At 44.1% G+C, this 14,983-nt stretch overlaps 1 protein-coding gene across 2 annotated transcripts in view; it reads left to right on the plus strand.

The window, feature by feature from the left end:
- Positions 1–8,608: 8,608 nt before the first annotated feature.
- SPMIP3 (sperm microtubule inner protein 3) overlaps positions 8,609–14,983 on the plus strand; it is a 29,569-nt gene continuing 23,194 nt past the window's right edge. For both annotated transcript variants that reach the window (XM_005910640.2, XM_014483265.2), the window contains exon 1: positions 8,609–8,664. In XM_005910640.2, the coding sequence (XP_005910702.1) occupies positions 8,609–8,664 (56 nt within the window). The remainder of the gene's footprint in view (positions 8,665–14,983) is intronic.

A 14,983-nucleotide genomic window follows, 5' to 3' on the forward strand; every position in this document is an offset into this window, starting at 1 on the left:
TCCCTGGTCAGGGAACTAGATCCTGCATGCCGCAACTAAGACCCAGCACAATCAAATTTATTAATTGAAAAAATAAACATGGTTCAACATCCAGGAGCTTACATAACTTTAGCTGAGAGGCAAGACATTGTATGAAACTAGTATCTTACTCGTTGAAGAATCTCTAGAGCCTTATTCAAGACCAGGCACAAAACTGCCACTCGTTAAACATTTTCTTAAATGATGAATAAATGAGTTCAGAAATCAATGAACCAATAAGAACCAAAGTGCATCATAGAATTAATCAGGGGCTCTGGGAATTCAGGGGCAGACAAGAGACCCCTGGGAACTCAGAGTCCTAGTAAGAGATTGTAAAGGACCTGAAGAAGGCCCTGAAGGGTGGGTGGAATTTAGATTAGAAAAGGAGGAAGGAAGCAACATTCAGGCAGCAAAATTCATGGTAGGGTTTTGGGGGTTGGATGCAGGAATGTGGAAGGGCAAGAGAGCAAGTGGGTAAACAACCTTCTTGAACTGGGAACCCTGGCTTCCTGAGGAAACAGAAGCAAGTAACTCAGTTACTCAAAACCATTTTCTAAATGACCTCTTATGACATACATGCTGAAAAGCAGCAGAGAGCAATTGCCTTGGCCACAGAGTAACTCTGCAGTCAGCGAGGCTACTGTCGTGCTCCTAGCAAGGGCGAGGCATAGGAATTCTGAGAAAGCCGGCCGCCCCACATGCCTTCTGTGCGCTGGCAGATTACGAGGACCTGGCTTGCTCCAGGGGCCCAACTTCCCCTGGTATAGAGTACAGACGCCACACCTTCAAGGAAAGGGGACACCCAGGACTCTGGTGTTACGCACTGCATTTTGAAAGTAAATTGTTGCCATGTGTGTGCCAGATTATATGCCACTCCCTTCTATTTCCAGAAATTACCAGATAAACAACATCAGAGTCTGGGGACCCCACTAATATTCTGCCTCTGCCCTTCTTTGGACAGATGAATTAAATGATAATTTGCTGTGCTCTGCTGTGCTTAATCACATCTGACTTTTTGCAACCCCCATGGACTGCAGCCCACTAGGCTCCTCTGTCCATAGAATTCCCCAGACAAGAATACTGGAGTGGGTTGCCATGCCTCTTTCAGGGGATCTTCCCAACCTCAGGGATCGAACCCAGGTCTTCCACATTGCAGGCGGATTCTTACGCACAGGGAAGCCCAAGAATACTAGAGTGGGTAGCCTATCCCTTCTCCAGAGGATCTTCCTGACCCAGGAATCAAACCAGGGTCTCCTGCATTGCAGATGGTTCTTTACCAGCTGTCCTACCAGGGAAGCCTGATAACTTGCTAGTTATCATGTATTAATGCTTAAGGTCCACAAGCTGATTAACTTACTAGGTAATTGCTGCTGGATCCGTTTAACATTGTAAACCTTTGATTTAACAAATCTTATTTTTAACTCTTTCCTACCATAAAAGTTGGTGTCAGTTTTTACAAACTTTTTCTCAGTCTCAGAAAGCGCATCTCCAAGAGGAGAGCTTCTCGAATGTTTCCTATCAGGGAAAATGTCCTGAAGGAAATGTGACTTATCCATTCTTAGAGTCTTTAGAATTCTGAAAGAGGGGAGGAGGGATGCAGCCCCTCAACTACCTGAAAGCTAACGTCAGAGGATTCTATTTCAGCAGTTACTGAGCTTCAATTTTACATTGCCTTGTGTGACTCTGATTCATATCTGACTTCATCTCCTCTAACACATAACAGGAGAACAAGACCACATACTTTTGGCTAAATGCTTTTTGCCAGTACCTGGTACAATGCCATGGGAAGGTAGTTGATCATTAAATGTTTGCTGAGTAAATCAATGAATCAGTAGCCCTAGAGGAGAAGGCAGACAGGCTTTGGAATCAGGCAGATCTGGATTTTTGTTGTTTACTGGCTGTGCTTAGTATGTGTGTGTGTGTTTAGTCACTCAGTCACGTCTGGCTCTTTGAGACCCCAGGAACTGTAGCCTTTGTCCATAGGTTTTCCCTGGCAAGAATATTGAAGTGGGTTGTCATTTCCTTCTCTAGGGGATCTTTCTGACCCAGGGATCAAACCTGCATCTCCTGCATTACAAGTGGATTTTTACCCACTGAGCTACTGGGGACTACATGACCTTACACATGTAATTTAACATCTTCTACAAACTCAGGATACCGATAAACAGCTCTCACTACTCCTATGAAGATTGAGTGAAATAACACATGTGAAATGTCTAGTTGATAATAGATGTGAGCTGAGGACTAGTGTTTTTCCATCCCCTTTCTACCAAAGCGTGATTGCTCTTTTTCAAAATTACTTCAGCTATTTTATTAACATTTCCCTTGCATTTCCAAATAAACTTTAGAAAAAACTTTTGTCTATATCTATTACCAAAAATATTGCTGGGAAGTCCAACCAAAGAAATCAAATCAATTTGGAGAGAATTGTCATCTTTACAACGTTGAGTCTTCCAATCCAGGAACACAGTGCCTCTTAGGTCTTTGATTTCTTTCATTAGTACTTTGTACTTTTCAGCATATAGAACCTGAACATGTCTTGTTGGGAGAAGGCAATGGCACCCCACTCCAGTACTCTTGCCTGGAAAATCCCATGGACGGAGGAGCCTGGTAGGCTGCAGTCCATGGGGTTGCTAGGAGTCAGACACGACTGAGCGACTTCACTTTCACTTTTCACTTTCATGCATTGGAGAAGGAAATGGCAACCCATTCCAGTGTTCTTGCCTGGAGAATCCCAGGGACGGGGGAGCCTGGTGGGCTGCCGTCTATGGGGTCGCACAGAGTTGGACACGACTGAAGTGACTTAGCAGTAGCAGTTAGCATGTCTTGTTAGATTTATACATAGTATTTTTTTCTTTGTTTCTTTCTTTTTTTGTGTGCTATTGTAAATAGTTGTGTTATAAATTCTGTTTGTTTTTTTACTTAAAGTATATTTATTTTTTATGTGTTGACTTTGTATCTTAAGATCTTATTAAAAACAGCTATTAGTTTAAGACTTTATTTGTAGATTCCTTGAGATTTTCTACAGAGACAATTATGTCACTTGCAAATAAGGACAGTTTTCTTTCCTTCCAATCTGCATGCCTTTTATTTCATTTTCTTGCATCTTGCCCCTTGCCCTAAGACTTCCAGCAGCATGTTGAGTAGAGAGGTAAGAGTAACATCCTGTTTTGTTCTTGATTTTAAGAAGAAATCAACCTTTCACCATTAAGTATGATGTTAGCTGTAGGTTTTTATGGATGTTTCTTATCAGGCTGAGAAAGTTCCTTCATTACTTGCTAAGAAATATTACCATAAGTGGGCAGAATTTATCAGATGTTTGACTGCTATTATATTTTATAAAATTCTGGTTTGATCCATAATATACAATACCAGAAAGTTGCCAGAATAAATCCTGAAGTCAGCATTTTGAATATGTTGAATATTAACTTTGAGGAAGCTTGTTGGAATGTGCATCTCATATACATTTACCTTCGTTCACCTCCTGAACATCAGCATGATAAAAAATTCTATTATTAAATTTTAATTCTTAGGCCCTAGGGGTCTATCCATAGTGATTTAGGTGCCAAAATTAATTATTGAAAGTGACTCCAATCCTCCTAAGAAAGAGCCATGAAGATGCCCAAACCTTGACTCACTTCTAGGAATGTATCCTAAGAAATTAATTCAACTGCATCAAACATATAAAAGCTCAGCATGACCAAAATGTCCAACATTAGGGAGCTGGGTTTCATAAATTATAGCACATTCAGTTGTTCAAAGAATATTTGTTAAATGTCTACCAAGTGTCAGTTATCATCTTTGGTCCTAGAGATACAGCTGTGAACACAACATTCAAAGCTCTCTTTCCAATGGGGAAGACAGACATAAACAGGATACCTAAGTAAACATACAGTATGGCAGATGGTGATGAGTATTTTGGAGAAAAATCAAGCATAGAACATGGATGAGGAGTCCAGGGAGTGAAGAGGATACTGTTTTAAATAGAGTAATAGGTGAGCTAAACAACACAAAAGAACATTAAATATTAGAATTAAGAATATTCTGTAGCAGTGTAGAAAATTTTAATATATTGTATTAATTTTAGCATAATATGTTGTTAAATGAAAACCAAAAAAATATGAAACAGAATGCCTGCTGTGTTTTCAAGTTTTTAAGTATATATGCTGTTTATGTTGTTGTTCAGTCGCTAAGTCACGCCCAACTTTTTTGCAGCCCCATGGACTGCAGCATGCCAGGCTTCCCTGTCCTTCACTATCTCCCGGAGTTTGCTCAAATTCATGTCCATTCAGTCAATGATGCCATCTAATCATCTCATCCTCTGTCACCCCTTTCTCCTCCTGCCTTCAATCTTTCCAGTGAGTCATCTCTTCGAATCAGGTGGCCAAAGTACTGGAGCTTCAGCTTCAGCATCAGTCTCTTCAAAGAATATTCAGGGTTGAGTTCCTTTAGGATTGACTGGTTGGATCTCCTTGCTGTCCAAGGGACTCTCAAGAGTCTTTTCCAGCACCACAGTTCAAAAGCATCAATTCTTTGGCACTCAGCCTTCTTTATGATCCAACTCTCACATTCATAGATGACTACTGGAAAAACCATAGCTCTAACTATGGTTTTAGCTTAACCTTTGTTGGCGAAGTGATGTCTCTGCTTTTTAATACACTGTCTAGGTTTGTCATGGCTTTCCTTCCAAGGAGCAAACATTTTAAAATTTTGTGGCTGCAGTCAGCATCCACAGTGATTTTGGAGCCCAAGAAAACAATATTCACATTTGTTGTTGGTCAGTCACTAAGTCGTATCTGACTCTTTTGTGATCCCATGGATTGTAGCCCACCAGGCTCCTCTGTCCATAGAGTTTTCCAGGCAAAAATCCTGGAATGGGTTGCCATTTCCTCCTCCAGGCGATCTTCCCAATGCAAGGATACAGCCTGCGTCTCCTGCTTGCAGGGACACTCTTTACCACTGAGCCACCTGGGAAGCCCCACATATACACATATAAATGTAGATGTATGTGCATACATGAAATTTAAAAATTTAAAATAGTTGTTTATGGGTGGTTTTAATATTATTTTATAGCATTATTCAGTCTGAGCATATTGTATTTCAGTTTTTTTTAAAAAGAAAAAAGCTGAAGATTTTGTAGAATTAATGTGAGTTTGAATGAAAGGTAGATGACAGTATAGACAGAACTCATATTTGTTCTGGAAGAATTTTACTAAGGGCACATCAGAAGGAGAATCTTCTATTAAGGTAACTAAGAAATTATACATTTTAAAGGTGATAAAAGATATGTTGTTCGTGGTGCCTCTGACAACAGCTGTGCAGTATTGGCTGTGAGTTTGGAAATGATGGCAAGTTTAACATATGTTCATACCTAAGTCACATTCTGATTTGGTGGGTGACTCTATTTTTTAAGATTAACTAAAATAAAATGCACTGACATATCTATTGCAAGCTACATTTTCTTATGTGTTCAAGAGATGATAGCTAATCACACAAAATGTGATTTGGTACCCTATACGCATGGTAGAGGCATTCTCTAAAGATGTAGAATGGCAAGGTCACCCTCCCAGACAAGGTCTTCTGATTATTCTGTAAGCTTAGACTTAGACTCAAAGTGAGTTATTAATGTGTTCCTCTGAAAGGGTTTCTACCACATAGCCAAGTCACAGCCACCCAGGACTGATGTTCCCTGTGATGCTGATTCAGAATTTCTAGGCACTGAGCAGTCACTCCATCATCGAAGGCACACTTGCTGTTGTCTTGGTTAGGAGCACAAATGTCCTAAATATCTTGCATTCTTCTCCGGCATGTCACTTCTAGTGAACTGAAATCCCAGCAGTGATGTTTTCTGAGTTTAAAAGAGAGCTCAATTGTGTTTGCTCAGATTCTCTCTTTCATTCTTTCTGCTTTCTTTTTTTAAATAAACACACCAGTGCTGAAAGTAAAAACACACTTTGTAATGAACAGATTCTGTTGGATAGCCGAACTGTCCTATTATGATCTTGTTTGAAACTTTTCAAGTTGCTTGAAAAACATAGAGGTGAAGTAAAGCAACCAGGTGGCCTGTGGACAGAAGTCGAGTTATACAAGGAAAAGAGGGAGGTATCACACTCTTTTTTCCCAGTTCTTTCTCCCTCCTGGTTATTGCTTCTTGTGTATTATCCCAGTTTTGTTTTGGCTGATGGTCAGGGTGCCCGTGGTTGTTCTGATAGACAACTGTTTGTGGAGCTAGAGGAGTCTAACCATGGATCCTCAGAAGTTACTTTACTTCTCAGAATTTCAGTTTTCTTGTCAGTAAAGTGTAGTGATAAACACTTAATAGGATTACTGGGAGGCTGATAGGAGTTCATACATGTTGGTGTTGGTGGTAGTTAGTTGCTGAGTCATGTCTGACTCTTTCGTGACCCCATGGGCTGTAGCCTGCCAAGCCCCTCTGTCCATGCAATTTCCCAGCAAGAATATTGGAGTGGGCTGCCATTTCCTTCTCCAGGGGGGTCTTCCCAACCCAGGGATCGAACCCATATCTTCTGCATTGGCAGGCAGATTCTTTACCACTGAGCCACCAGGAAAGCTCCTTAATACGTGTTACTGTACACATAATACATGCTCATAAATAGAAACTCATATAGTCTCCTTTCTCCAACGTGATTTTTAGGTTAGAAAACACACATGCATCATTGTCTCACATAACTCTCCAGAAAGATATCATAACCATCAACGTACTGAGCTGGTGCCTGAGTCTGTTCAACTGCTGTAACAAGCTTCAGAGGCTGAGTGGCTTGTAAACAATAGAAGTTTCTTTCTCAGGTTTCTGGAGGCCAAAGTCAAAGATTGGGGTTCCAGCATGGTAGGGTTCAGATAAGACCCTCTTCCAAGTTGTAGGCTGCAGACTTCTTGTATTCTCATATGGCAGAAAGAAAGCCAGGGAACACTCTGAGGTCTTCTTCATAAGAGCACTAGTTCCATTCATGAGGGCTCCATGCCCATGAGATAATTACCTCCCAAAGGCTCCCCCTCCAAATACCATCACAGTAGGATTAGGGTTTCAATATATGACTTTCAGGGAGGACACAACCATTCACACACATTTCCACTCTAGCGAGGCAAAGACTGACCACAAGTCACATGGGTCTCAGGACAATGTTCTTCTGCTACCCCATGTTGATGCAAATTGGAGCCCAGCTGTCTTTGTATATGCATAATATATACACCTTGTACAAAACTCCCAAGGTGCACCAAAGGTAAACTGTAAAAAATAAGGCTTTCTCCCACCTCTGTCCCCCAGGTACTTAGTGTCCGCCCCATTGTAGACCCTTTCTCAAGTGAATACTTAGATGCAGTGGTTTTCTATGGCAAGTTCTCCAGTACATAAGCAGATGCAAAATGAAAATTTAGACTAGAAACATTATGTATTATATGTTTAAACTGGAGCCAGCATATGAACAGAAAAGAGTTCAGTGTAGATAGAGATGGTTACAAAATCATTTGAAGTGTTGGAAAGAGTAGGCCCTGAGGAAGGCCTCCAGGAAGCTTCTAGAACATCTTCACAAAACTGACCCATCATAAAAGCAGCTACCTGTGCCCTGATCAGGAAGTTGCTTCCAGACAACTGAGTTCAAGAACCTGGTCCCAAAGCTAACAACACTGCCACTCCAGCTCCCTCTCTGCCCTCAAGAAGCTGGTATTTGAACTCTAAACACAGCGTTCAGCGTTGCTTCAACACGATTGCCTCTTCCACCGTCAAAGCTGGAGATTGGACACTGGCATTCTGCTGCATAAAGAAATATCACATTGTCTTAACCAGTTTCGCCAATAGAAAAAGGCAAAGAAGCAGAAATCAGCCCCTGTCTCGTTTTCATCTTCCAAATCTCAATTACATCTGATTTGAGTACATCTAACTCATTTCCAGAACTCTAGTTATGAGGGCATGTGGAAGATGCAGAGCTTAGCCCAAAAGCGGGTGCAGTAGGAAGATACCTCAAGAAGAATGACAAAGGAGGCTGTGTCCCCAACTCACACAGTACTTTTTACTGTTAAAGAAAAGCATGCGTCTGTGTATTGGCTTATGCTTTCCATTTCTTTTTGCTTCTTTTAGAGTTTATTTCCTGGGGCTTCCCAGGCAGCTCAGTGGTAAAGAATCTGCCTGCCGATGCGGAAGACACAGGTTTGGTCCCTGATCCCAGAAGATCCCACGTGCTTCAGGGCAACTCAGCCCAAGTGCCCCAACTACTGAGCCTGTGCTCTAGAGTCTAAGTCACAACTATTGAGCCCACATGCCACAACAAATGAAGCTCGAGCATCCGAGAGCCCATGCTCAGCAACAAGAGGAGCCACCACAATGAGAAGCCCGCGCAGCACGATGACGAGTAGCCCCTGCTCACCACAACTGAAGAAGGCCACAAATAAATAGATAAATAAATAATTTTTTTAAAGAGTCTATTTCCTTCCCTAAATAGTCTAGCAGAAGCTATGAATGGCCCTTCTACTTTCAAGACAGACTTTGTAGTACTAGGTAGGCATGCCTGGGAAATGTGTATAAACTTGCAATAAGAAACTTCACTTAAATTTTTTTTTCAGAATCTTATCCATCATGACTGCCATCCGGCTACGAGAATTTATTGACCGCCGCCCAGCAATCCCACCCAGGTAATGGTCTTCCAAATGCAGACACCTCCAGAGCTGCAGCACGGAAGACAGACTCCTGGGAGGCTAGAATTATTCGTCCTGCTGCTTGCTCCCTGATTTAGAGATAACTGCTGCCAGAGGTTCTACTGAAGTTTCTTTGGGTTTAGAAAAAGCTGTTTAAGAAAAAAAAATCCAACATTTATGGCAGCATCTAAGCAAACTGGCAACTCCAAATTTTAGTATTTAGTTATTTTCCACAATGTTTAGTCATCAAAGATATGTCCTTTTGCTTCCAGAAATCACTGAAGGAGGAAGGGAAGGATGCTTTGTTCTTAAAAAGATGTTCTTTCTCTAAAAAGAGTCCTATTTTAGAGAAAGTATCGTCCCTATCCTTCCTTCCCTGAAATGCACATGCAGAGGAAAGCAGGGTGGAGAGAAAGGGGTGGGTTCCAGAATTACTTGATTTCTGCCTCCTCACATGCCCTTGGCTTTCCGTGGGTGTGTTTGAGATTTTTGCCCACCACTGTCGGGCCTGTTTAATTGTGGTCTCATCTCCCGGGGAAAATGGAGACAATCCTCCATTGGCTGCTGCCGCCTGGAGCTAAATGGAACCAAGTCAGAATCACTGGACCTGACTTAGGGCAGCCCTTGGGGAGCTGGAGGGTTGGGGTGGAACACAGTGCAGAAGGCACCGGGCCGCTGATATCCTCAGGCTGGGCTGCATTCAGCTCTCTTGGGCTCATCCATCAGAGAGGCACAGTGTGCCTGCACTAGACTGGGGCCCCCACTCGCCACTTGAGTGCTCCCTGTGGGGCAGGTCTCTGTCTATTTTGTGTCTCTCCTGCCTTGCAACAGAGTGGACCAGTCCATCAGCAGGGTCCTCAATTCTGCCTCTAGGGTGTATCTCCATCTGACTGTTTTTCTTCATCTCCACAGCCACCACTTGGTCCAGACCACCACTGCCTCTCTCCTGTTCCCCTACAACGATGGCCACTCTGGTCCTCCTCCAATCCATTCTCCAGAGAGAACCCCATAAAATATAAATGGGATCAGAGCCTTCCATTGCATAAAACCGTGCAATCTGGGACCTCTCTTGTGGTCCAGTGGTTGAGAACCCACCTTCCAACGCAGCAGACACAGATTTTATCCCTGGTCAGAGAACTAGGATCCCACGTGCTGGGGGCAACTAAGTTTGAACTCCACAACTAGGGATCCTAAGTGCCGCAACAGAGACCTAGCACAGTCAAAAAACAAAACAAAACCAAACCCTGCAATTATTGCATTTTGCATGAAGCCTCAACACTTGCCAGGGCCTGCAGAGCCCTACATAAACAGACCCTGCTGATCTCTCCAACCTCCTCTTAACCTCAGCCCCATGATCTTTCTTGTTGCTTCAGGAGGCCCACACTCTTTGATGTCTCAGGGTTTTGGGACATGTTCCTTTCCCCTGCATCACTGCCTTCTGGACTCTCTGCTACTCTTCTTACTCGGTTCAACCAGCCCGATTTCACTCAGCATGTCTCCACTGTTATCAGCTGCTCAGTGAGCAGAAGGTGGTACCATCCAGGCTGGGGGAGGTCTCTTCCTTTCACCGACCTCATCACCTCTGTTAGTTCTCCTTCTCACACCGTTTTTGGTTTCCTGTATGACTCCCATCATAACTTTCAGGTATTTTCTGTTTCTTTATTTCCTGTCTAGATCACCCACTGGATTAATAGTTAACACTTTTACAGCCCTTAATATGTGGCAGGCACTGTTCCAAGTATATATCAACTCATTTAATCTTCACAGTGACTGGGAGGAAATTGAGGCAAGGAGTGGTTAAGTGACTGTCCTGAGATTCCACCATAGTGAACTAGCAGAAGGAGGATTTGAACCCGCTAGTCTGGAGCCAACATCTGCGCTCTTGGTCACTGCCCTTGACATCCCCAGGTCAGCCCCCAGGGCGGGGCTTGTTTCACTGGCCACTCTGCCTAGCAGACTGCCACACTTGGTAGGAGCTCTGTGTACCTTTGTCGGAAAACTGAAAATGAATGAATCAGTGAGAAAAACTCATTCTGGCATGTGTTTGAGGTTTGGCCTCCTGGTGATTGACAGTATCCACAGAAGGTCTGCCCTCTGCTGCTCCTCTCTGTAAGCATTTACCCAATTAATTCATCCTTAAATGCCTAACCCTTGGGCTATAGTAGGGAAAACTGAATTACAAACCAGTAGGGGCACCTCATAAAGTTAAATATTAAGTGATTCACAAGGAGTAGTAACCACACATTAGATACAAATTATCTTAGCCTTGTCACGCAGGGGCAGGGCTGAGCATTGTGTTGACTTGCGGGGCCTAGGATGCTCCTGGAAAGATCACTTAGGTTGGATTAAACTCACTGTGGTGTGCAAAAGACAAAGAATTTGTTTTGGGCTTAAATGAATATTAAAAACATCAACTGAAATGATCTCTGAGACATCAAGGGGCAGCTGTGAAGATCAGATCATCCTGCCTTGAATGATAGATGGCAACAGCAATGGGATACTTCAGTCACCGAGGACGTTCACACGTCTTGTTGACTTTCATGTAGTCATTAACAGAGATAGCATCATCCCCACTTTATTTATTTTTATAATTTTTTAAAATTTCATTTATCTATTTATTATTGGCTGTGCTGGGGGTTTGTTGCTATGCAGGCTTTTCTCTAGCTGTGGCAAGCGGGGGCTACTTGCTCGTTGTGGTGCCCAGACTTCTCATTACCATGGCTTGTTATGTTGCAGAGCGTGGGCTCTAGGGCGCGGGGGCTCAGTAGTTGTGGTTCCCGGGCTCTAGAGCCTGTGGTTCCACAGGCTCACTAGTTGTAGCACGCTTAGCTGCTCTGCAGCATGTGCGATCTCTCCAGATCAGGGACCACACCTGTGCTTCCTGCATTGGCAAGTGGATTCTTTACGACTGAGCCACCAGGGAAGCCCTCCCCACCCCATTTTATTGATGAGGAAACTGAGGCTCCCTCTTCCTTGAGGAGATTTGTGAAGCTAGTAGAGTCTGGGGAATGAAAGCATGAGGATGCGGGAATGGTGGCCTCCCATCTCTGTACTTATCGGCTCCTGTCCTTAGTAAGAGACTCATTCCCCCTGAGCCTTTGTTCCCTGACTGGTGCAGCACTTACCCTCACTCTATATGATTAGGCCTGAGGAGGGTTTTCCTTGCCTGATCATGAACTCTCAGGTGGAAAGACAGTGTTTCTCATCACTGCAGCCCTGGCATCTAGCACACTTCAGAGCCTGCAGTAAGCACTGTTTTTATTCAACCGAAAGCAGCCTCCAGTTACACTGCTGGATCTACTTCTCTTCCTATTGCTTTGGTACAGGACATCCACTTCCTGTCTGCCCACAGTGAATCACAGAGTTCACACAAAAGTACGCTGAACTCTTCTGAAAAAGAAGTCATCGCACAAACACAGAGATGACTCTGGATGTGATCTGGAGTTCAGAGAACTGGGTTTGACTCATGCCTCTGGCATTTATCAGCTGGGTGTTATTTAGAAAGCCCACTTAACCTCTGTGAGCCTTGGTCTCCTTTTCTATAACAGGGTGTTAACAATGTTTACCTAGCAACAGGACTGCGAGAGTTAGATGAGATCATCTCTGCGAAGCTTTGTAACGATGAGGCCCAGCACAGACACAGGGCTGCACCATCTCAGTGGCCCGGGCTGCCTCAGGTCCCAGAGGGATCCTCCCCTTTGGGTGTTGAGTTCTGCCTGCGGGGAAGCCCAGATCCTGCTCTGGTTACATTCACCCTCCCAGGGAACAGGTTTGCTCTTGTCTAGACTGAATGTGTAACCTCAAAGAGCCAAGCTGTCAGGGACTGGTAAATACTGTGCCCGGACTCCTACTCCCACCCAGGGAGGAGAAAAGGCCTTTCTACAGCTGACTCAACAATCTTACAAGCCAAGTCAATAAAGTGGGTCTGAGCAGAGTCCAGGGCAGGGCTCCCAGACCATTCCTACTCATTAATCGATTTTTTCCTCACCCCCAGCCCCTCCTCAGAAGAGGCCAGGTACTGTGCAGCCTCTGGGAGGACTGACTGCCAGGCCAGACCAGGCATTATCTTTTAGGACATAAAAATTCTCTTCCAAACCACTGACATGTTACCACATTCATCTAGAGCTTTCTCCTCTCTGAGGTGAAGGCCACGTGGGGGAACTTGGAAAGTACCCAAAGAGTTGGAAGAAAAGCATACCACACCTTCATTCCTCAAACCTCTCCACGACCTCACCCAGCCCTGCCTCCAACACCCACCTGCTTACACATTTTCCTACTCTCTCCACTTCAAAAGCTACCCAGACAGGGACTTCCCTGGGGGTCTGGTGATTAAGACTCTCCGCTTCCACTGCAGGAGCTGCAGGTGGGATCCTTGGTCAGGGTATTAAGATCCCACATGCCACGTGTTGCAGCCAAAATAAAACAAATTAAAAAAATAAAAAAGCTACCCAGGGAGACTCCCAAGGGACTTGGGGTGGGCACGTTACCTGGTGCTGGTGAGGGGCTTCTCCAGTCTTAGACGGCTTGTACAGACCGTTTCTAGGAGCAGGGCTTAGGCTGCTCACCCGGACTCATGCCAGGGAAGAACCCAGAGTCAAAACACAGCCTAGTGCAAATGGTATAGCAACCGTGAGAAATCAGTGTTGTTCTGGAACTCCAGGTGGATGCTTCACAGAGCATCCAATGAGATAATCTTCCCAAGGTGGGGCTTGAAAACTGGACAGGCACCTAAGAAATCTGTGTCTCCCACTCCCATGCCCTCAGGAATGTCATTTGTTCCCTATTATTGTGCCAGTTCCTCTTTCTTCTTGTGACTTAATCCCCTGCTGTTATTTACTGTTCAGGGCTCAGTCATATTATCCCAGCCACTGGGCAGGCCCAGACAGACTGTGGTTTTTCTGCAAATCAGAGCTCCCTGAGGTCCTGTTTGCATAGACAGGCAGACCCGCCCTGCTGACAGCACTTGGCCTTTTGCACCAGCCAGACAGCAAAGTCCCCACTGGCCTTCACACACTCCACTCTGATCACAACTCTGTCCGAGAGTTGGGTTCTATCATTCCCTCACCTGGAATCTCTTCCCTCTCCTACTGACTTGCTCAAACCCTAGACAGCCCTCCCTCTTTGGTGCCCCAATGACCCTTTATTCAGGTCATGATTTCAGCACATAAAGAGCGTGATGAGGACAAGGACTGCTTTTGATTCAGCTCTGTATCTGTAGAACCTAGTAATGTGCAGGGCACACTGTTGTCGTTATTCAGTCGCCTAGTCATGTCTGACTCTTTGCAACCCCATGGACTGCAGTATGCCAGGCCTCCCAGTCCCTCACCATTTCCCGAAGTTTGTCCAAGTTCATGTCCACTGCACGGTGATGCCATCCAGCCATCTCATCCTCTTCCGCCCACTTTTCCTTCTGCCCTCAGTCTTTCCCAGCATCAGGGACTTTTCCAATGTGTCAGTTGTTTGCATCAGATGACCAAAATACTGGAACTTCAGCTTCAGCATCAGTCCTTCCAACGAACATTCAGGGTTGATTTCCCTTAAGACTGACTGGTTCGATCTCCTTGCTCTCCAAGGGACTCTCAAGAGCCTTCTCCAGCACCACAGTTTGAAGGCATCAATTCTTTGTTGCTCTGCCTTCTTTACCGTCCTGCTCTTACAAACATCTGTGACCACTGGGAAGACCATACCTTGACTATATGGACCTTTGTCGGCAGAGTTATGTCTCTGCTTTTCAACACACTGTGTAGGTTTGTCATAGCTTTCCTGCCAAGAAGCAATCGTCTTCTGATTTCATGGCTGCGGTCACCGTCTGCAGTGATTTTAGAGCCCTAGAATAAGGTATCTGTCAGTACTTCCACTTGTATTCACCATGAAGTAACGGGGCCAGATGCCATGATCTTAATTTTTTATTTATTTTTTTAATTTTTTAAAATTTTATTTTATTTTTAAACTTTACATAATTGTATTAGTTTTGCCAAATATCAAAATGAAGATCTTAGTTTTTTAATATTTAGTTTTAAGCCAGCTCTTTCACTCCCCTCCCTCACCGTCATTAAGAGGCTCTTTAGTTTCTCTTTGCTTTCTGCATTGGAGTGGTATCATCCACATATCTGAGGTTGTTGATGTTTCTCCCGCCTGTCTTGATTCCTGCTTGTAACTCATCCAGAGCAGCATTTTCCACGATGTGCTCAGCATATAGGTTAAACAAGCAGGGTGACAGCAGACAGCCCTGTCATACTCCTTTCTCAATATTGAACTATTGAACTAATCATTTGTTCCATACAGGGTTCTAACTGTTACTTCTTGACCTGTGTAC

The sequence above is a fragment of the Bos mutus genome, chromosome 16 (genome assembly GCF_027580195.1).
Source record: "Bos mutus isolate GX-2022 chromosome 16, NWIPB_WYAK_1.1, whole genome shotgun sequence".
NCBI classification, from domain to species: domain Eukaryota; kingdom Metazoa; phylum Chordata; class Mammalia; order Artiodactyla; family Bovidae; genus Bos; species Bos mutus.